Genomic DNA, 22103 nt, shown 5'->3' on the forward strand with positions numbered 1-22103 from the left:
ACAGAAAAAAGGCGCGGAACGATTGTCTGCCGTTGCTCTGACAGAGGGAGGGGCGACTGATGACACGGCTTACAGGGTTGGCTTCAGGGAGCTAAAATCAACAAAGGGGGTGTCTTTACATCAAGGAGTATTTCAGGCAGGACTTCACGGAGGGTTCCAATAAGAAATGGTGCACCTAAGTTATTGTTCTTATTGGAACAAGGAGGTTAGTCTGGCCTCTGATTGATACATGGCTAGATTTACCTCGCTGCACCTTCTCTGTGAGTGACTGCAGTGTGACCTAGAGGAATGAGTCCCCTAAACAGGGGAGGAGGCAAATGAGTACAAAACAAATCTGGTCTATTTCTTGTTTTGATCCACTCCATCTATCTTTTACATCTTTGGCTGGCAGCAGACAGTGCAGAAGGACTGCATGCCATCCACATCTCATGGCTGCTCGGCAGAAGATGGTACAGTACGACTGCTAGCCATCCTCATCTCTTGCCTGCCCGGCAGAAGATGGTACAGTACGACTGCTAGCAATCCGTATCGCCTGCCTGCTCACCATAAGACGGTTCAATAGGACTGACTGCAGGACTAAAGAGAATGACCTGGTCAAGTCACTCCAAATTTAATCCCTGTGCCCATGTCTGCCCAGGCGCTTCCAGCCGACGTGGCCAGGAGCACCTCAGACACAACGAGGACGACTACCAGTCGTATTGCACCGTCTGCTGCCAGAAGGCAAGGGGTTGCTGCTACTGTGTAGCAAAGCCGTACCGCGTCTGCCAGCACCCAGGAGACATACGGTGACTGTTACCTGAGCGGGCTCCATGCTTGCCGTGATATGGCGTCTGCACAGGTAACTCAGGAAAAAGGCGCGAAATGATTGTCTGCCCTTGCTTTCACATAGGGAGGGAGGGAGGGAACGGGGGCCTGACGATATGTACCCAGAACCACCCACAACAATGTTTTAGCCCCATCAGGCATTGGGATCTCAACCCAGAATTCCAATGGGCAGTGGAGAATGCGGGAACTGTGGGATAGCTATCCACAGTGCAACACTCCGGAAGTCGACTCTAGCCTTGGTACTGTGGAAGCACTCCGCCGAGTTAATGAACTTAATGCACTTAGAGCATTTTCTGTGGGGACACACACACTCGAATATATAAAACCGATTTCTAAAAAAATGACTTCTATAAATTCGACTTTATTCCGTAGTGTAGACATACCCTAAGAGAGAGTTTCAAATCTGGAACAGTAATATGCTAGAGAGGACTTTCCAGTTTCTGGAAAGTCTTATACTTCTTTGAGATTGCCAATCTCTCCCCACTAGACATGACAGTGGTAAAGTAAATATTCTGGTTTTGAAATATATCAGGTTGTACCAAGTGTCCAGCATTTCCAAGTAATACTTTGTGGAAGTACACACCTGGGTTTTTCTACAAAATCTTTTCTCACTCCCTCTTTCAGATTACATGGGTGGATGTCAACATACTATATCCTATTTTTGCTATGATGTCTGGCACACTTGTCTCTTACGTACAGTATCAATAGGGCTGTATCAAGTTCACAGCCATGAAAAACATGTCACGGACTGTGATATCTGGTCCCCCACCCCCCTGTGAAATCTGGTCTTTTGTGTGCTTTTATCCTATACTATACAGACGAAATCACAGTTTCTCAAATTGGGGGTCCTGACACAAAAGTGAAGTGCAGGGAGGTCACACAGTGATTTTAGGGAGGATCGTGGTATTGCCAACTTTACTTCCACACAGCCTTCAGAACTGGGTGGCCAGATAGTGGCGGCTGTTGGCTGGGCGCCCAGCTTTGAAGGCAGCACCCTGCCAGCAGCAGCGTAGAAGTACAGGTGTCAGGGTATGGCATTGCCACCCTTACTTCTGTGCTGCCTTCAGAGCCAGCCCTAACCCCTATGATTACAACACTGTGAAATTTCAGATTTAAATAGCTGAAATCATGAAATTTACTATTTTTAAAAGCCTATGACCATGAAATTAACCAAAATGGACCATGAATTTACTAGGGCCCTAATTATGGAGTTTTGGGGTGGAGGGGTTGTAAGATCTTTGGGGCAGAGACTGTCATTTGCTTTATATTTGTATAGTGCTTAGCATAACGGGGCATTGACCATCTTGGCCTGTAGGCACTCCCATTATAAGTGTTAAATAATACTCTGGATTGTTTTCAGGACGTATTAAAGCAATCACTTCCTTTGTCAAAAGTTGTTCCCTCCTTCTTTGGTTACAGTTTTGGGAAAATAATTTAAATGGGGGTAAATAACAGACTAGCCAATTCTAATCTGAACGAGAGCCTTTATCTTCTTTCCCCTCTGGGTTTATCCCCCTCTTGCCTATGCTGCTAGTCTGGCTCATTGGTTGCTGCAAGAAGCTGCACTGCTGGAACACTAGGCCTCTCACAAGCTAACAGGGAGGAAATTGGGAGTCCCTTCTTAAAATAGTGGCAGCAAACCAATGACTTGGGAAAACTTTAAAATATATCAGATTAACACGTGAAATCTGTTCTGATGTTTTCTCAGGTGACATCAGTGATTGCGGTAGGCTGGGAAAGCTAAACAGCACTAATACTGCAGTTGTCTCCCAAGTTTTAAAATGTTGGTGCCACGGCTCTCTGCCTCAGTTTCCCCAATTGTTTAATGAAGATAAAAATGCCTGTCTTCCAGGGGGTGTTAATGAGACTAAATCATTAATGTTTAAAAATCTTTGCAATCCCCTCATGGGAAAATGATATAGAACTGCAAAGTATCATTATTAAGGTAGATTACATGTTGCAGTTTTCCATCATAGACCCAGTTTCCTGGTCGAGGAAACAGTTTTGCTATGTTATCAAAGGAGTTGTCTTACAGAGGTGGATTCCTGATTATGCACAATACTCATTTTCCAACTAACTCATGGTATGCAATAACTTAGCCTGTCCTGGGGCTATTAGGTTGAATATTAGGAAAAACTTTTTCACTAGGAGGGTGGTGAAACACTGGAATGCATTACCTAGGGAGGTGGTGGAATCTCCTTCCTTAGATATTTTTAAGGTCAGGCTTGACAAAGCCCTGGCTGGGATGGTTTAGTTGGGGATTGGTCCTGCTTTGAGCAGGGGGTTGGACTAGTTGACCTCCTGAGGTCCCTTCCAACCCTGATATTCTATAATTCTATGATTCTATTCAGACATCATGTTCAATGAACCATCTGTGGGAAGGGCCTCAAAAAGGCCAGCTGCCTTCAACCAAAGTAGTACTTTCTATTTTATTAGACTTATCACACCCACTTCATATTCCTGGTTATAAAACACATCTGAGTACCCCTATAAACTATCTAAAAACCAAATGTGAAACTTTCCCATAAATCCCTATGTCTTCATCCTGGATCAGCTATTTAAAAGGACTAAATTCTAATTTCAGTGGGAGCCCCTGTCTTCTTTCCCCTCTGGATTTATTCCCCTCTCTCCCCTGCTGCTAATTTGGCTCATTCCTCTGGCCTCCTGATACACCTGGTGCATAGAGCCAAAACCATGCATTTCCCCAAAGGTATTTGAGTGACTTCAGCCTCAGAACAACTGTAATTCCCAAAAGCTTGTGGGTAAAGCAAGTGCTTCTTGCTACCTGACATCACGAGCAATTATACTTGGATACAAGTTCTGTGATTAATAGACCAATACGCCAACCTGTCACAATATGCATTATCCGCATTATCCTGGAATCTAACTGACACTTCACAATGGATAATCTTGAAGTACAAATCCTCATCATAGGGAGCCATGATATTAACCCACAGATTATGTTTGAATTCTTTTGGATTATGTACAAAAACAGAGCATTTAGGGCAAGATTTTCAAAAGTGTCTAAGGATTCGGTGTGCCTGAATTTTTGGATGTCCAACTTGATGCATCTTAAAAGATCTAAACTTTATAAAGAGGTGTACAACTGATCTCTGAAAATCAGGCTCCTTTTCACAGATTCATAGATTACTGTGAACATCTAGTCTGATCTCCTGCCTTACACAGCCCTTGGATTGTCAACCAGTAATTGCTGCATTAAGCCCATACCTTGTGATTGAGCTGAAGTATATTATTTTAAAAAGGCATTCAAAGTGTCTTAAATTTGGCACCCAAAACCAAAAACACCCTAACTCACTGGTAACATCTAAAAATCTTGCCTTTAAGACTTTGTTTATTAGACAGCACCCTGACAAACATCATATAAGTTTATAAGTAGTGAGCCAGCTTTCAAAGGTTTGCGGCACCTTCAACAGAATTGAGAGCTACGTTTCCGGCCAGAAAGCAACTTCAGAGCTCTATAGGTAGTTGAATTTGTCAGCTGATGCCTCAGTGATGTTTGTGAACCTTTAAGTGAATATTTTCCACACAGTTCAGGAGCCTGTGTGTCCTGGCTCGAAACTCCTTGGCAATCTGGCCATGGCCAAATCTGATACTACAGATGGGCAAGATGTGAATACTACCACCACTTCCTGATACAGAGCTCCATTTTTGCTTTTTGACCCACACTTCTCCCTACTGTCTTCTCTGTAGGTATCTTCCACATCTTCTTCCACTTGATTGCTCTTTACTGTGGAGAAGGATCTGCTTTTGTGGTTGTACTGCCAGACCTCAAGATAGCCACTACCACTAGTCTTGCTCAACTGGACCAGTCCAGCCGAAGCACTGATCGGTTCCAGCTGCTGTGTGCTGTCTCACTGCCTGACTACTAAAGAGATGACTCATCATGCAGAGAGTACAATGTGAAGCCAAAGGAGATGCCGGTAGCTTCTGAAGGAACTGATGGAAGCTCCTTGCTTGGGATATTTAAAACTGGACTGGAAAAATGCTAGACAATTACTGTAAAGAACAATCCTGTACTGGCATGGAGATGGAGTAGACTAAACAGTTTCTTTTTTTCATTTTAGCTCCATAATTACACTGCTCTAGACCTCAGAGCTCCAGTGATGGACCAAGGAGGTACTTGGCTGCATAAGTATGTAGATGGTTTTTGACCATGGGGCATTTTAAAAGCACAGAGAGGAAGAAGAATGTTGTTGCTGCACGTGCAGGGGACGAGAGAACTCCTGTCTGAACTATTGGCCAGCAGCCAAAATCCTGTGGGATCCATGCAGCACTTAAATCACACAGTTGCAGCCCTCAGAATACCTAGGAGTAATTAAATAGGCTGGTCCAGCTGAGCTAATCTCCTCCTGATTTCCAAAGCAAACCTGCTCCCCAGTGAAGACAGGAAGCAGTACTGCAGGTGAACGCTCCTATATTCTCATCACTGTAAAAAGGAAACATGGCCCTTAATGTGTAAGAAGATCTAACTTTGGGGTTCTCTAGTGCAAAATATCATATTTCCAGATTTGTTTTTAAAGACCTGCTTTCAAAAATGCCACCAAGGTCTCTACTCCTTCAGAAACACTTAAACATATCTTAAGACATGAATGCTGGTTTTTTTTATACATAAAATACCTGTTTAAATGTTAGAAATACTTTTTGTATGTGAAACAAACAAAGTGTTAGGATTTCAAGTTTCTAAATATGTTGTATCAGTTGAAGGGGATTTGAGACAAAAACAACTGGGTTAGAGTAACAAATCCCACACACTCTTGTAGTTATGGGAATAATGTGTTTTGTTCCATCAATATGTCCACTTTACATTATTCAGCACAAAGCTTTGTGAAATAAGAATCATGGGAATATCACAATATAAAGGAAAAAGGTACAAATAACAGCTTCATAAACCGAGCAATGTACATAAATAAATCATGTAGATGGGGGCAGTTTGCTTAGCTAGCAAGAAACAAAATATGGAAAATCTGCTTGTTAAACAATAACCACAGAGTGTGCTTTTATGATGTTTTTTTCACCACAGTAATTCATATTAGAGATAGAAGCAGTTGCATGTTAAATAAAATCATTCAGCATTGTTCTCCTCGCATTACAAAGAGCTGACTTATGTTATTTTTAGATGCCTCCCATTAGAAAGTAAATATTCCTCTGATGCTATACGTTTCACAAAATTTAATAAAGATGAACTGTAAATAAAGTCACAGGGAGATTTCAGACAGTTTTATTAGCAGATTGTTGAAAAGAAAAAGAAAATTAAATACAATAACAGTAAACGTGGTTCTCACATTGAAACCAGGCTCAAATAACTAGGCTACCATAGAAAAATTTCCAATTCTTGCATTATGATGTAAAAACAGATTTTTGTACAGATTTTGTACAACAAAATTCGTAATAACCTTTTATCATTTTTAGAAAACTTTAAATATATAGATAAAAATAGACAATTTTCATAGGTCCTACATGAAGATGAGAATGTTCTGTTCCAAGGGCTTGCATAGAGCGCAAATGTGGTTATAATATAGAACAACTAGACATTAATATCTTTAAGATTTCAAAAGCATATAAACAATACCATGAGCACACTTTTTCATCATAATCTATGCAAAAACAAACAAACAAACAAAGAAAAAACAAAACAAACAAAGAAAAATCCCAGCAACCCAAAACTTGTGTAACTGAAGAGGGGCAAAAGTTCAACTGACAGTTAACATTTCATGAATTGTAATATTTACACCATTTTATTAAGCTCTTAATATCCATCTTATAAATTGTTTCCCCCTTAATCCTTAACATTTCCATTTATGTACCAAGCCAAACACTGAGGCATTCCTAAAGGTCTTGAAAGTATATACTGTAAAACTATTAAACTGACTTACAGGTGACTCTATGCAAGGAGCAGAGCAATGGCAGATGCTACTACATATTTCAGTTGTCGGCTTTAATTCTTTTTCAGATATGAATGATTCTAAAGCTTGCCACAGTCCATCAAAATTTACATCTGTTAACCCTTTAAAGACTGCATATGAAAAAAGTGGTGTACAGAATCTCTGAAGTGTTCAAGCAACTATGAAAGAATCATGATTAAAAAACAATGTTGCTATAAAGTATTTGGTAACAATATTTAACGAAAAATATTGCTCGATATTTCTTTTAAAAAATTACCATGATGTGAACTTGTATATACAACTTTTCTATTGTTAGAAAAGGATTGTGGTGGCCTAAATAAGAGTGTATCAGCATGGCAAGGAAAGACCTACAAACCATCAAAGCACAGAGCTAGAGTTTACAAATCTTTAGATTTTTTTTTTTTACTTTGATAAAATAATATCCAATCAGAACTATTTTGTAAAGGAGAATTTTCTTAAGTTAGGCATCTTAGACATTTAAGTTTCTGATATGTTTCCATGTAATAAATAACATTTTATATGCATACAGTATGACAGATGAAGAAAGCATAATCACAAAACTTACAGTAACAATGCTGATTCACAAAATCAGTCTTTAAAGGGGTAACTTAAAATTATGCAAAGCAAGGAACGTAATGTAAGTATGTAATAAGCAGTGTGTTGCAGCTTACTTCCAGTTATCAGCACAAAGGTGAAAACACATTGTAGCTTTCATAAAGACAGTGAAAATAACACATAACCACCCTTCCCTAAGATAAGGTGAGGGAAGAACAATAGACTTCAACTGTATCACTCAGCTCTACGTGGTATTGGACTGATACATCAAGTGTTTGTTAGGTTTTCTTTTTAGCAACATTGACGTAATATGACATTAACATATAAAAATATTTCTGGCGTTTTGACTCGCTGCTCAGCCACAGTCCATTCTTAAAAGTGCTGTTTCAGGGCACTAACCAGGGATCAATATACAAATAAAAGTGGCTGATACGGAATTCTGATTCATTACCAGATGCTTAAGATCTCATTCATTAATACTGTGACTCCAGGACAAATATTTACATGCCTGCATGCGTTAAAACTAGAAAGGCGTCTTTCTGACAAACAGGGTGACAAAACATTATCTAAAATGTTCATTTTCCTAAACGCTAGTATTCTACTGCATACATAATACCTTCCTGGTGTGGTTTGTGTTTATATACTGTACACGTGACCAACAGTTTGAATAAGAATCAAAGTCTTTTTTTTCCCCATAAACCCCTGCCAGTTTAGAATGAGAAATTATTACTCGTTTTATTTTTTTTATGTTTATTTTAGGAAAAGAGAACAGTGAAACAGTTTTGCTTACATTCAGCATTTCTTTTCTCTTAGACAAAATTTCATTTTACTTCATGTGGTCTAGCATCCATGTGTTGGTCTCCTGGAAAGCATGTGGAAAAAAAGTCTTTAGAAGAAAACCCACGTTCACAGAGTTTGAAAATTGAATATAACAGGTTTTTTTTTCCTTTTCCTTTTTTTGTCGGAATCCTCTTATGCCCCCATACAAGTTTACTTCTGAGCTGACTTGCTGGTTTAGGTATGACAAAACAGTCTGTAAGTGTAGGTGGATACTGCTGGAAGGATTGTTTGATGTGCTCAAATACAGAATCATCAGAGGAGGACAGAGTTTTCATTCCATTAAAAAGGGAATGCTAGGCCTTGTTCTGACTGGTCTGTAACTTTGTATACAAGGGTCCAATAGCAAAGCTGCAGTTTTTGACTGTAAGAAGAGTGAAACTTGTACATTTACAAACATTCTCTAGGTCTCTGGCTTGAGCCACAGGTGATAACCAATGGAGAACACTCTTGCAGAATGCTTTAAACTTTTGAAGAACATTGATACACAAAGTTAAGGAAGTTGCCTTGAAAACACTTTGTTTTTGTAGAACTTCCAAATAGTGAACGTCTTTCTGCAAAGTTCTTTACCGTAGCACAAATCGCTTCTGCAGGAAAAATTCAGTACATGACGGTAGTTTTCAAATAAAGTCTTCCATCTAAAATAAGAAAAGAAATATTTTCTTTAAATATTCATTCCCACACTGTATCAACGTAAATAACAGTTACTTTGTAAAATGGATAAAATTTCATGCACTATAAAGCTATTTTAAATGAGCAATGTTATCAAGAAATCTGTTGACCTTTCACTGATGTAGCATCACCTATATGAATTCAAAATTAACTCCATCGACAGTTACATACAGTTTGCAAGCTTTGGACACTGCAACTAATTCTAATACCCGTAAAGCTTTTATATATGCTGCATTCATATCAATGCACAGAGTAGGAAAGTGGGTGGAGCTTCTGTGCATGTGTTTTTACTGATATGCAAACTTAACTGAGTACTACTGAACAGCAATTACTTCCTTCATGGCTACAGAGCAAAAATATTCCTGCATGCAACCACGAGTATTCCCATCACTTAAACGCATAAGCTTATAACTTATGCTTTAGCTGTGTTGTTAAATATACCATGTAATGCATTGTGCACATTTGTAGCTATTTATATAGAACCCAGGCTAGGGTATTTAATCTGTATCAGTGAGCCTTTTCTCCCATAAGTGAGATTAACTAAACCATTACTATGTTAAAGATGCAATCATATCTCTCAACTTTTACCATCCAACAGAGAAACAGACATTCAAGTGGTGGGGAACCATGAGTAATAAATAATAAATTATTTGAGTCAGTAACACTAGAAATAGAAGCACTGGGATGCATAGAGCCTTTTGCCCAAAAGTATTGTAACCTGATTTATAAGTATAAAGCAAAACCTCCTGCTTTATGAGTTCAAGATGTAAAATATACAGCTCTATGTATATGCATATTTCAAAAGGGGAAATACACAAGCTCATGGGATCATTCTTACTATGATGTCCTGTGTGGTAAAAAGTGCAGGTTCTCTGGCTCTAAACTACTGAGATTAAGGCAAATTGTGCAGCACATTAATCATGCACAATGGATAATTATAAAACACCCAACCTTACCATGAACCTCAGAGCAGTACGCTACACATCTGTATTTGAAGGCACATGCAGCACAGAAGTTCTTTCGGTTCAATAGACCAACAAGTATTTGCAACATATTTTTCCAATTCAACCTGGTTAATCTGAATTAGTCTGTAAAGTTCACTTTAGGAAAAATTAAGGTCAACAATTCAGTGCAATGCAGATTTACTGATAACCAATGAAGTCTATTAAATGCTCAGACAATTGCATAAAACACCTGCAACAGTAAAATGATCCTACTATAAATACTGAGAGAAACAAAGAGAAGCTTCCCTGAAGAACAGCTGAAATTATAACACAAATGTAACTGACCATATTCTGTCCTCAATTACACCCCTTCTAACCCCATTGCCAAGCTTCTGTGGTGGCTGCACTCAGTACTAAAGATGTCTAAAGCAGTACTAAAGCTAAGTACCTCTGTAGGAGAATTACTCTATAGTATATACCAGCATTTTTGATCACTTGAATGAGTGCATACTAATGAGTGCTAAGCATAACTCCTCAGCCTAAACATTAAGGTAACCTAAATTCAGTGACTTATTTGACTATACTTGGTCTCTACATGTTTTTTAAATAAAAGGTTTAGTTTCAAATATTCTCAATTAAAATATGTCTGTAGGATGCTGAACTCTTCTACCGCTAGCATGAAACAAAGGATATGTAGACAACAGCGGTCCATTTAAAAAAAGCATTGCTTAAGGCTTAAGGCACTGAAGTCAATGGGACATTTTTTAAATGGGAGCAGGAGCAGCCCTTGCATTTTCCATCTAAAGTCAACAAAAGACAATATTGATGAAGGTCTTAAAAAAACTCTGTCTCCTTTACAAAGTCGAACACATATTTGTTTCTAAAACTTGCTACCTTCTAAGATTTGATGGATATGTATGATAAAATATAAACCTCAGTGTTCCTCAACCGGCCTAACAGTGGATCATGAAATGTGACGTTAAATACCTTTATATTGATAATGACCTTAGAATGCTATATGTGAACTAAATATCTGATCTAATCCTATTGTTAGGTTCCTTATAATACACCTATATCCTCCATAAACTTGTTTGACTAATTCTCCTAACAGATGGACAAATATAGCAACCATTAAATATGTCAGCTGTAAAATATATGCCACCTGCCATGGTTACTGTAGATTAGGCACTTTGAAGATTAAATCATGCTTAGTAAGATTTTAGCCGTTTCCAGAAATTGCAAAATATTTTATTTATTTTTATAAAATTCATAAAAGAAGGGATAAGATACAAAAATGAACAATATTTTCTTTAGGAACTTCACTTTGAAAAATATAATACCTATGCCAAGGTACTCTTCTCAAGAGACTGCTCATGGTAAACTTACAAGCAGGAGAAAGAGAAGGAGTTTTTGTAGGTTTTATGTTCTTCTCCAAGTACACATGCTGTGCATAGCAAATAACCTCATGAAACTACATGTAAAGAACAAACAGGCAAATCACTCTCCACGTCAGGGACATGGTGACATCAAACCACAAGAGCAAATGTTGAGTGATCTGTCAGTTGCTATAGTTTCACATTATGATCTAATATAGCTGATCTAATACTGTACTTATATCCTCTTCTCCCCTTTCCTTTCCTCAGATTACCCCCTCACATCCCGCACAGGTCTCACCTCTCCTTTCTCCAAGCTCCTCTCTCTAAGCTCCAACTGAAGTGACTGGAGCCTACCAATGCTGTTATCAAAGTGATCTTGGCCTTATGAAGGTGCTGACAAAATTCCTGTATGGACCCCACTGGAGTGTTATCATTAGTACGGTTTCCTAACTCAGAGGAGCATACCACAAAACCCATAAAACCTGATAGCTTAACAGTGCCTTGCATGTACATTATAGTTTATTGATTTAGTATATGTAGATTTTATATACAGGCAAACAAAGATATTGTGCATATGATTAACACACATATATTATATCCTCCCAGAGACAAATATATAGAAATAAACTCTACCGATTTTGCTTATTGCTCTGTACATATCTGTAAAGATGGAATGTATTTTTGTCACTATGAATACTGTTTTCACAAGGTACTGCACAACACTAGAGATATGCATGATATAAATACACAGTAATACTTCCCACTCTTAATGTTCAAATATAAAATACAAATTAGGAAAACTGTGATAACTTGCTGAGTAAAAGCACTTATAATTAGCAAAATTTAACTATGTTTGAACTGGTCTCCTGTAAATGTCAATGTTCAGCAAGCTTGAGTTACAAAAAGGAGCTTGCACAATGTGAAAGTGCCCACTCTCTTAACACTCATATTTGTTTTTGTTTGTGGGGGATGTGACAGGAGTTATAGTCTGGGCAAGGAAGTATTTAATTGTTTTTAAAAAAATATTTTTAATTAAAATGCATCTTGAGGTTTTTTAATAAACACACCCAAATAGTTACAAGGTCAGAAATGTCATGGACAAAAAACAGTTTTGACCTAACACTTGAAAAGGGTGGAGGGTGAAAGGGGGGGGGGGGGTTTGAAGCAATACATATGCATGAAATGCATCCCCTTTGAGAAGTAAACTGGGGAACATTTACATTCACACTTGTGTAATGTGTGTAACATTTAGCTTCTGGGGCTCTAAAAATTTTGCTGGATAAAATGCAACTGTATTACAGTATTATTTCTGTTAACATATGCAACTGTAAAAATGTAAAATCTATACGACATTTCAAGCGTAGCTTTGGGTTGCAATGAAAATAAATAAAATAATCCCGCAGTTAAATCAATGTCAAGTAGAATGTAGTGTGCAAAAGAGAATGAACCACTGTTGGGATGAACCACCCAGGCTCTTTGAGACCAGAATCTATTGTGTATTACTGATACTACAGTGATGGCTGCACATTATAGAAATGTGCATATTAAAGAATGACCATCATTATTCTAGTAAAAGTACCCTGCAATCCTGGTTACAGCTGTGGTTTGTGAAAATCCATGAGTCCACATCCATGGCTCTGGTGCCACACCTGAACTCTGTGGATTACCAATCAGCCAATTATCATCAATAGAGGGCTACCAAGCAAACTCTTTTGTGGTGATAGGATGAAGCCTTTGCAAATGGATGAAGACTGTTCTGGCTATGGGAGTAGGCAGAAGATATCTACAGCGTTTGACCAGAGAAGACGTAGGATCTATTCCCAGCACTACCGCTCATCATCTTTGGACAAGTAATTTCATCTCTCTGCACTTCTGCTTTCGTTTAGCCTTCCTTTTCTTTTTAGATTGCAAAGAATTTGCGGGCAGGGACTGTCTCTTACTGACTCTGTACTGTGCCTAGCACAACAGGTCCCAGACCTTAGCTCAGGTCTCTAGAGAATACCATAATAAAAATAATAAACTAACACATCACCCTGATTCTATTTTAACTGAAATTATAGATTTTTCTAATAGTGCTAAAACAAAATCCATTTGAAGGCCACTTTCTTTAATGGCAGTTGAAATGAGCTGAGCTCAGAAAGCAAGCACAAGCTCTTTGCACGCCAAATACTACCATAGAACCACAGGCCCAAACCTTGGCTCTCATTGAAGTCACTGGGACTGTTACATTGAAGTTCAATGGATGCAGGATCAGGCCCATTGCAACTGCATTCTGAATACTTTCAAAAAATGTCAATTTTGATTCTAGCCAGCTGATGTAACTACAATACATTTCTCCCTCTCTCTACAAATAAGGCGGCATGCAGGCAAATGAACTATCACACCAATATAAGTTAATGTAACACACTTGTTGTGACTTAAGAGTCATTATGGTTTTTTTGTCCCCAACATTTTATACACTGCAGTACTAGACTGCAAAACATCATGATCCATCCTCAGTTCAATATATTAAAAGAAATAAAATATTTGTGGCATAAACTGGTGCTACTTTTATTTACATAAAAGAAAAGATGCTCACTTGAGCTAAAGAACATAACAAATTTTAATTCCTGTTAGGAAGTAGCTTTATTGAAAATAGCAGCTATTTTCTCAGAAGTTATTTCCAGGGACCTGTAATTTAATGAGGTTTATCCCTTTCAAGGGACAGTTGTACATGCATGCCTGAATGCACACAACCTCTTCAGCCCAGAGCTGATAAAAGCACCAGCAAGCCACAGCTCAAGCACTTTTAAATTATATTACTGTTTGGTTTATTTGCTTTAATAAGATGGGGCAAATGAGAATCACAGTGTACTTCTAACCTTTCATTCAACCTGATGTTTTAATCATTTGGAGGAAGAAGTAATAATAATAAAGAACGGCAAACAAATGGTAATGATTCATGTGATGTTTGACAAGAAGGCAATGGTAAGTCAAAAGAAACACAAACATATTGCAACAGATGGAAAGGATCTGAATCAAATTGTAATTCTTCTTTGAAAAACTTAAAAGGAAGCAGGTAATTAAGGGTGAAATCTAGTTTTGCCTACTCTTCATATATTTTATTTAAAATGCAGACAAAATAAGATGTATTTACCATAAAAGCAAGAAGGCCCCAAAGTGGGAGTCTGATGGTTTAACCATGGGGAAACCATTTATGATGAGAGTGATGTTCATTCAAAGACCACAAAATCTCACAGAGAGTATAATCCTGGCGTTTCTAAAGTGAGTTCAGTTCATCATATGTGGCTAATTATTAATCTTTACAAAAATAACATGCCTAGAATGGAAAAGACTCCTCATGGGTACAAGATCATCAATAACACTGAAGCCCTTCTATAGGAATCAGGTGGGGGTCAACTGAGGGAGCTGAGATGCAGGTCGTCACACTACTGCATGCCAATAAGGTGGTCTATACGCTAACCCAAAATGGTTGGTGAGGAGACAGGCAGGTCAAAGATTGATGTGCTGATTACACAGCATGAGTACCCATGCCCTGTCAAGAAAATAGGACTGAGGAAAAGGGGGCAGGGCCAGAGTGTAGCCTGCTCAAGAGTTGAGGCTGGTGGATTTCTCTGAAAAAAATCAATGTTTTCCCAGGTTTTATGCAGAGATCAGAGCTGGCAAAAGGCATAAGTAGACTGAGCAATTGCTTAGGGCCCGGAGCAGCTCAAGGTGGTCCCCTATTAATTATTAGTATGTGTTTTGTCTGGGGAGACCCCAAAATATTTCTGCTTAGGCCCCGCAATGGGCTAGTACAGCCTCTGGCAGAGATAGATTATTTTCACCCAGCATGTTCAATAAACTCATGCAAGCATGAATGTACTTAAACATACTGAGATAAATGCTACCCCAATTTGCCTTCTGTACAATGCCACTGAATTCTATACATTACTTCCAAATTTAGCCCTTTGCATACTGTGAGTAATGACATATTTTTAATTTTTCTCCTCAACATTCACTTACAGGTATCGTTGTGCTACCATTTCATGTAAATATGCAGTTGAGTGAGATTTTCATATTTATCTTTTTGAACTAAAGATTTTATGCTTAAGATGTTTAAATTTTGCATCCAAATTGCCAGAGATTAAAATACAAAATGGAAAAATATCCAGTGAGCTGCCTCAGTGTTTGTAGTTTCTTTGAATATTAAAGTGAAATCTCCAGTATTTCAGGATCTTCTCCTTTCAACAGTTTTCCCATATATTTTCATTGTTTATATTTTTTTCAATCACCTCATAATCACATTGGATATTATGAGAGCAAGCAAAAGGTCAAAAGTCTGATTAGTAAACTAACAATTCCATTAAATATCTGCACATATCTCCTATTATTTAAAGATCATCCAGATGACACAGATCTTGCATTTTAAGTACACAAAAGACCCTGATGTGGCAAAGTGAGAAATTTGTTTTTTAAAAAGAAGATACAAAGCAATAGTACACTATCTTATTATTGCTTTGTGAACTCGGCTGCAGTTTTTCTGTTTGTATAAGCAGAAGAAAAGGACTTACAGGAAACAGAAATACAAGAGAATTAATTACTTTCAATCACTGAACCTGCATCTCTAGGCACTACATTCTGGTCACTTCTCTTAAAAAAAACCCAACACTGAGGAATTCTCTGTAAAACCCTGTAATAGCATGAAGTTAATGCTAACTATTATAAGTTTGTGACCCTGCACAGCTTATTGTGATTAACTCACTTTGTGTCACAGTGGAAATAATTCTTATGCTGATCAATTTCACAAAAGTTCTACATGACATATATTAGTCAGATTTAAGTTCCAGATAAACAAATGCCTTACTTGCTATGATGCTTTCAGAAGTACAAAAGCACAAAGTTATTTTTAGCAGAGCAGCAAGCAATCTTGGACTTGTGACTATTAGATGCTGAAAAGTCTGAGCATCAGAATGGGTCTCTGTCTGAGGCTATGGGTATGTCTATACGACCCATCGGATTGGCAGGCAGCGATTGATCCAGCAGGGGTCGATTTATCATGTCTAGTCTACACATGACAAATCGACCCCCGAGAGCTCTCCCATCAACTCCTGTACTCCACCGCCGCTAGAGGCTCAGGTAGAGTCAACGGGGGAGCGGCAGCTTTCGACTCACCACAGTAAAGACACTGCGGTGAGTAGATCTAAGAACGTCAACTTCAGCTACATTATTCACATAGCTGAAGTTGCATAACCTAGATCGATCCCCCCCTTCCCCAGTGTAGATCAGGCCGATGTCTCCACTACTGCGGGATCGATGCTGCTTTGATCTATGCACCGGGAGTCGATTTAGTGGGTCTAGTGAAGACAGCCTTAAGCCATCACCTGCCTTAATAAATCCTATTGCTCCAAAACCTAAGACATAAAAATAGATCTTGAACCAGGTCAGGAGGTAGATGCAGGGCTGGTGGGTTAGTAACAAGGCTGGAGCAAGGTTAAAGTAAACAACAGACAAGGCTGGAGCAAGAACTGGATCAAGGGCAGACTGGAAGCCTAGGGAGTCTGTCACACTGTGAGGTAGCAGGAGGGTTCCTAGCCTAGTTTGTGTTGTTGCACAAACTATCTTGAGGCTCTGGCCAGGTCAGAGAAATATCTGTGCCTGGGAGTCACATGACCCAGGCCTGGCACAGGGATAGACTACTTCAGCATGCCTGAAGGCTGAGTCACTGCAGGAACTGTTGGAGGGGTGAATCATGGCACCTACTGAGCATCTGGGATCCTCGCACCCACCCACATCAAAAGCCCCTCCCCCAGCCTAAGGGGAAAAGCGATGGAATCCAGAGCTCAAATGAGTTTGGGGGACAACTCTGCTTCTCAAGGCATCCAGGAAGCCGGAGGAAGTCTGCCCAGATACATGACCGACGGGAGGAGCAAAACAGGCCTCACAGTCGCCGAGCACCTCCTCGTCCAACATCCTCCTTCTGGTATGAGGGATGCCCAGCATCAGGAGAAGGTTGATGAGAAGGTTTTGTGACTTCATGGGGCCATGGATGAGCTGTGGAAAGAGCAGGAGGTGCAGGGAAAAGTGCAGCCAGAACCTAAGGAGAAGGCTCTGGAGGAGCTGGAATAGGAGCTGCAACCTGGCACACTCAAGGTAGAAGTGCGCAAGGGTCTCCTTCACACCACAAAAGGGGCAAATGTCAGGGGAGGGGGGTGAACTGAGCCAGGTACATGCCCATGCTCATGGTTCCGTGGAGAAGCCGCAAACTAATATACCTGGTAGACCAGGGGACCAGGGTGGAATACGGACTGACCCACCAGGGCTCCTCACCCTCCACTGGTGGTGGGAGGTTCTGCCACTTGGTGTCAGGGTAGGACATGAGGGTCAGGAAGTGAAGGGTATGGAGCATGAGTGCGTATAACTGTTTCCTAGAAACAGTTTGGAAATGGACTGGCTACATGTCACGCAACTGCTTTGGCTGCTCTGGAGGGACAGCCAGGTGGGCTCATGGGGCAGGAGCCCGACGGCATGAGTCATGGTAGCTGAGTGAGAAGCCCTGGTCTGGCTGTGGGTTTGCCTGGTTTGTATCAGGACTCCTGATACTGATTTGGCTTATCTATGGACTCTGACCTCAGTTCTGACCCACAGCCTATCCCTGGACCTGGCTCCAGCACTGCCCTTGGCTCGGACCCAACCCTATGTCCGGCTTCGACCACCACTCATGCCACCAGGTCTGATTGCCTGGAACCACAGCTTGACAACTAACCCCTGGAACTGGGTCCTTCAAAGTAACCAAGCAAATCTAAAAGCGTGTGATACAATATATAGTAAATACCATTAACACCATTATCTAAGAGAGAAACTACTGTTTTGATAGTTTCAAACTACACTCTTTCCTTAACACAAAGAACTGGGGCACCAACAGGATCATTTTCCCACTTTCTTTCATGCTCATTTATTAGGATGGCATTGAAAATTCTCCATAGGTTGATGCCCATTTCAATAGGATATAGCTATTTAAAGAAGGATTTAACTTTACTGCTCACACTAGCTGTTGTATATCAACTGTGACGCAAGCAACCATATTCTGACATCAATACTACATTAGCACAACTGTTTTCCTGAATTTACAACTATACTTGCTTTCATTTGTGTGCCAACAAATAACTGTCCTATATAAAACATGGAAATAGAGTCACATTAAGTTGTAAAACAGATATATTGCATTGCAGGAAGCTTATGGAAAATCCATTAAGGTTGCATGGGATGTCAAAACATATGTGAAACACGCATGCTGCGTTTAGATATTCTGTATGAAAAAAAGCTTATGGAAGACAATAGCAGCAGGAAATCAGCTCCAGAACAAGAGTCAAGGTGACAGAAACCAAACTACAAGTCATGCCCTAAGAAATGAGCAATGAACTAAAGTCACCCATAATCCTGACTACAAAATAGAAACACAAATAGATCTTAATCAAGATCCTGGGGGTCAGCATGCGCGACATAGCTGAAAAACTGGAAAAAACAAAAACAAAAAACAAAGCAGCCCATTAATCCTGATGAAGGCTTCAAATTGAAAGATGTGTGTATGGTTTAACTTGGTAGTCAAGCCATTAAGCAAAGCGTGTTTCTTTTACTGCTATATTGAATGAAAAATTCTACATTTCAAATTGAAGGGAACTATTATTTGTCTCACAAGTGCTAATGCTGACCCAAGTGGGTTGTTTTACAGTTCCTAATGCAGACTGGTTTCCCTGATTGATTGATGCGCTTTCATCTTGGGCACTTCTTTACACACGCACTTCCATACTTCAGTGATAGCTCTACCTTCTTTCCCTGTCCCTTTCCAGTGGCAATACTCTTCAGGGTAGATATTGTAAACATTCTTCTTCTCCTCCATCTCTAGCAACAGCCTAAACTGGCCTCATGACAGAATCAAGTAGCCTTTATGGTAGACCCTACTTCTGTCTCATTTGACTTTGGTGCTGTGTGAGACTTCACTAGTAGTGGTGACCCAGAAAACACAGCACGTCATGAAGCCAAGTTTTTGTACACTGTGTGGCTTCTGAAGCATACTGTATACAGTGGGTTGCTGTTATTGGTGAAGTCCCCAGAACACATGGAAACAGCACCCTCGTACCAGAAAGAACACAATGCCACAATCTGTAAACAAAAGGCCGGGAAGAGAACAGGGCCAGATTAAAGCACAGGCATTCAAGGCCCAGGCCTAAGGCACCAACTCCTGAAGACACATGATTTCATTAGCTTTCTTTCTGTGAGTAGTTTTCTACCCCTTATAGTGACAGAGCTAGCTGAAACATTTTCCTGCTTGAAAATATGATTTTGTCAAAAGAGAAAATTTTCCACAGGAAAATGTTGGCTTCAATTATTTTTTTTCTATTTTCCAATCAGAAAAATGAATTGAAAAATTTTGTCCCAAATCAACATTTCAAAAGGAAATGAAAGTTTTTGTTTCTTTTCCATCTTAAATGCTGTTTCATTTTTATTAGGTTTAGGCTGGACATTAGGAAAAACTTCCTAACTGTCAGGTGATTAAACACTGAAATAAATTGCCCAGGGAGGTTGTGGAATCTCCATCATTGGAGATTTTTAAGAGAAGATTGGACAAACACCTGTCAGAAAAGATCTAGATAATGCTCAGTCCTGCCATCATTGCAGGGGACTGGACTAGATGACCTCTCAAGGACCCTTCCAGTTCTATGATTCTATGATTTTCCATTTTTTGGTTTCTAGTTTTTCCTTCCTTTGTCTCTCTTTTTTTATTCCCCTCCTCTTTTTTTTCATCACTGTCCAAAGGAGGCGGGGTGGGAGGAAGAGGGGCAAGAAAGATTAGAAAAGTGTGAGAAAAACCAAGTTTTACATTTGTTATTGTTTTCCAACTGGGCAAAGCTTGAAAACTGTAAGAAAAGTGTGGGAAGTGAGTATATCTTAATATGAAGTAGTCCAACAATGTACCCAAAGGCTGGGAAATGAACTTAACAATGTAAAATTTAAAAGAGCCACCACTCTTTAAATATAAGAAAGGCTTACAGAAAGTGATCTACATCTTTATCATGACTTGGCCAAGTCAGACTCAATACAGGAATTATTTCCTGCATTGGATGCTTAGGATTGGGCTGTGGAAATGTTTCTTACATGGGTGAGCCTTAGCCTGATGAGTAGTCTGAATTGAAGCTAATGGGACTATTTCTGTAAGTAAGTTCTCACTAACATAACTAAGGTTTTCGGTCGCATCCATAGTACTTAAAATGGCATAGTTTTGTCCTAGTAGTTACTGTTTTGTGATATCAGCAGAATATTATAGCACATAAAAAGGCATGAATTTGAACAATGACCTGACTCTCCATTCAATTATATCAGATTTAGATGGTATCCCATCAATGAAGCCAAAATCAGGTACAATTACTGTAATTTTTACTTTGAATTCATCAACATGCAAACATACTGCAAACATAATCACTACAATGACTGTGAATATCTATGTGACAGAGTGAAAAGCGGAAAGAGAGTAAATGATTGCTTCTCTTTATTTTATGTTTGTATTCAATATAGTTTGATTACTTGAAAGGACGTGTAGCCAACACACTGCAGTATGAAACAATATCATGAAAAATACATGTCTCTTAATGCAAAAGTTGCACTGACAGTTTGTCATAGGCAAAATCTGCAAAATCAACAAAGAGGCTAAACAAACAAGTCAAACACTGGACTATCTAATATGGCACTGTATATTTTTAGCTATCTCTATTCTAATGTCATGTACATAAACCAGTACTGTAAATTTTTTGGTTCTGGCTTTATTACACATTTTTTCCAACGTCAGTTCCAACCCTTTGTGATCCATCCTTTATGACTGCCATAACAAAACCGCTATTATGCCATTGCTGTTTTTTCTAAGCTATTAGAAACCACATCACTTTTTAAACAAATAAAGCTGACAAGACTATAATAGAAAACAATGTTCCTTTTACCATTACTGATACACACTTTATGTTTTTCAACTAGGAAAAATAAAACAACATTGCATTATCTTTATATATGCTCCTCTTTCCCCAGATGTCCTTCAGGTGTTATAGAAACCTAGCATCCTCCTTATAAAGAGTCAAAAAGCTAGTTTTTAAAGCCAGTGGCCTATTCTATACAACAAATTTTCCTCTTTACTGGCCACCTGGCTAGTTCACTGAGAGAAGAATATGTATTATAGATATATTCGGACAGTACATCCTAACTGTAGATGGAATGAGATGCTGGCCGGGTATCCTTCTAAATGCGTTAATTGTAGTTCTACTTCCTTTACACTTTTATTGATTGAATGAGTGATCTTTTTAAAAGGAGCTATATTTTCAAAAGATATCAAGTTACTACTAGAGAGGGGGGTCAAATCAAATCTGTGGGAAAGTCTTAGTACTGGAATAATTTGTATAAGAATATCCACTGCTAAAACGTGTACCTTCTAAAATTAACATGATAGCTTTTGGCATATCTCACTCAGTCAGTCTGAAATGAAGCTTTTCTTTGTATTAATGACTTTAGAGATATTCAAGCATTTGAGTATTTTAATATAAAATACCATGCAAGGGAACTACAGTGTGGGAGAGGAACGGTGCTGTGTGCTTACCTAAAACAGGTGATGAATATTACAAGAGACATGTAAAAATGTCCTCTCTTGCTCTGTCTCTCCATCATGCTGGCAAGAAAGTGCAATGATGAAGACTCATGAATCAAGGTACCCATGAAGTCATCACCTTTGGATACTTTAAAGTTAAAGGAACAGATTACAGTGGTCCCTTCTGGACTTGAAGTCTATGACTCCTCATCAGGTGTAACTTGGCAAAGCTCTCATCATACTTGGCACTCTCTTAGCACACTTCGACTGATAAAAGAATATACTGGTTAAATGAGGTTTGTCCTAACCTAAGACACACTAGGAGTATCCTTACAAAAGTGTAGAAAAAGCTTCTCTTTTACAG

At 39.1% G+C, this 22103-nt stretch overlaps 1 protein-coding gene across 9 annotated transcripts in view; it reads right to left on the reverse strand.

The window, feature by feature from the left end:
* Positions 1–6075: 6075 nt before the first annotated feature.
* DACH1 (dachshund family transcription factor 1) overlaps positions 6076–22103 on the reverse strand; it is a 462414-nt gene continuing 446386 nt past the window's right edge. For all 9 annotated transcript variants that reach the window (XM_084613154.1, XM_084613156.1, XM_084613162.1 and 6 more), the window contains one exon: positions 6076–8779. In XM_084613154.1, the coding sequence (XP_084469280.1) occupies positions 8742–8779 (38 nt within the window). In that variant the 3' untranslated portion in view covers positions 6076–8741. The remainder of the gene's footprint in view (positions 8780–22103) is intronic.

The sequence above is a fragment of the Lepidochelys olivacea genome (genome assembly GCF_965140295.1).
Source record: "Lepidochelys olivacea isolate rLepOli2 genome assembly, chromosome: 1".
In the NCBI taxonomy this organism is placed as follows: domain Eukaryota; kingdom Metazoa; phylum Chordata; order Testudines; family Cheloniidae; genus Lepidochelys; species Lepidochelys olivacea.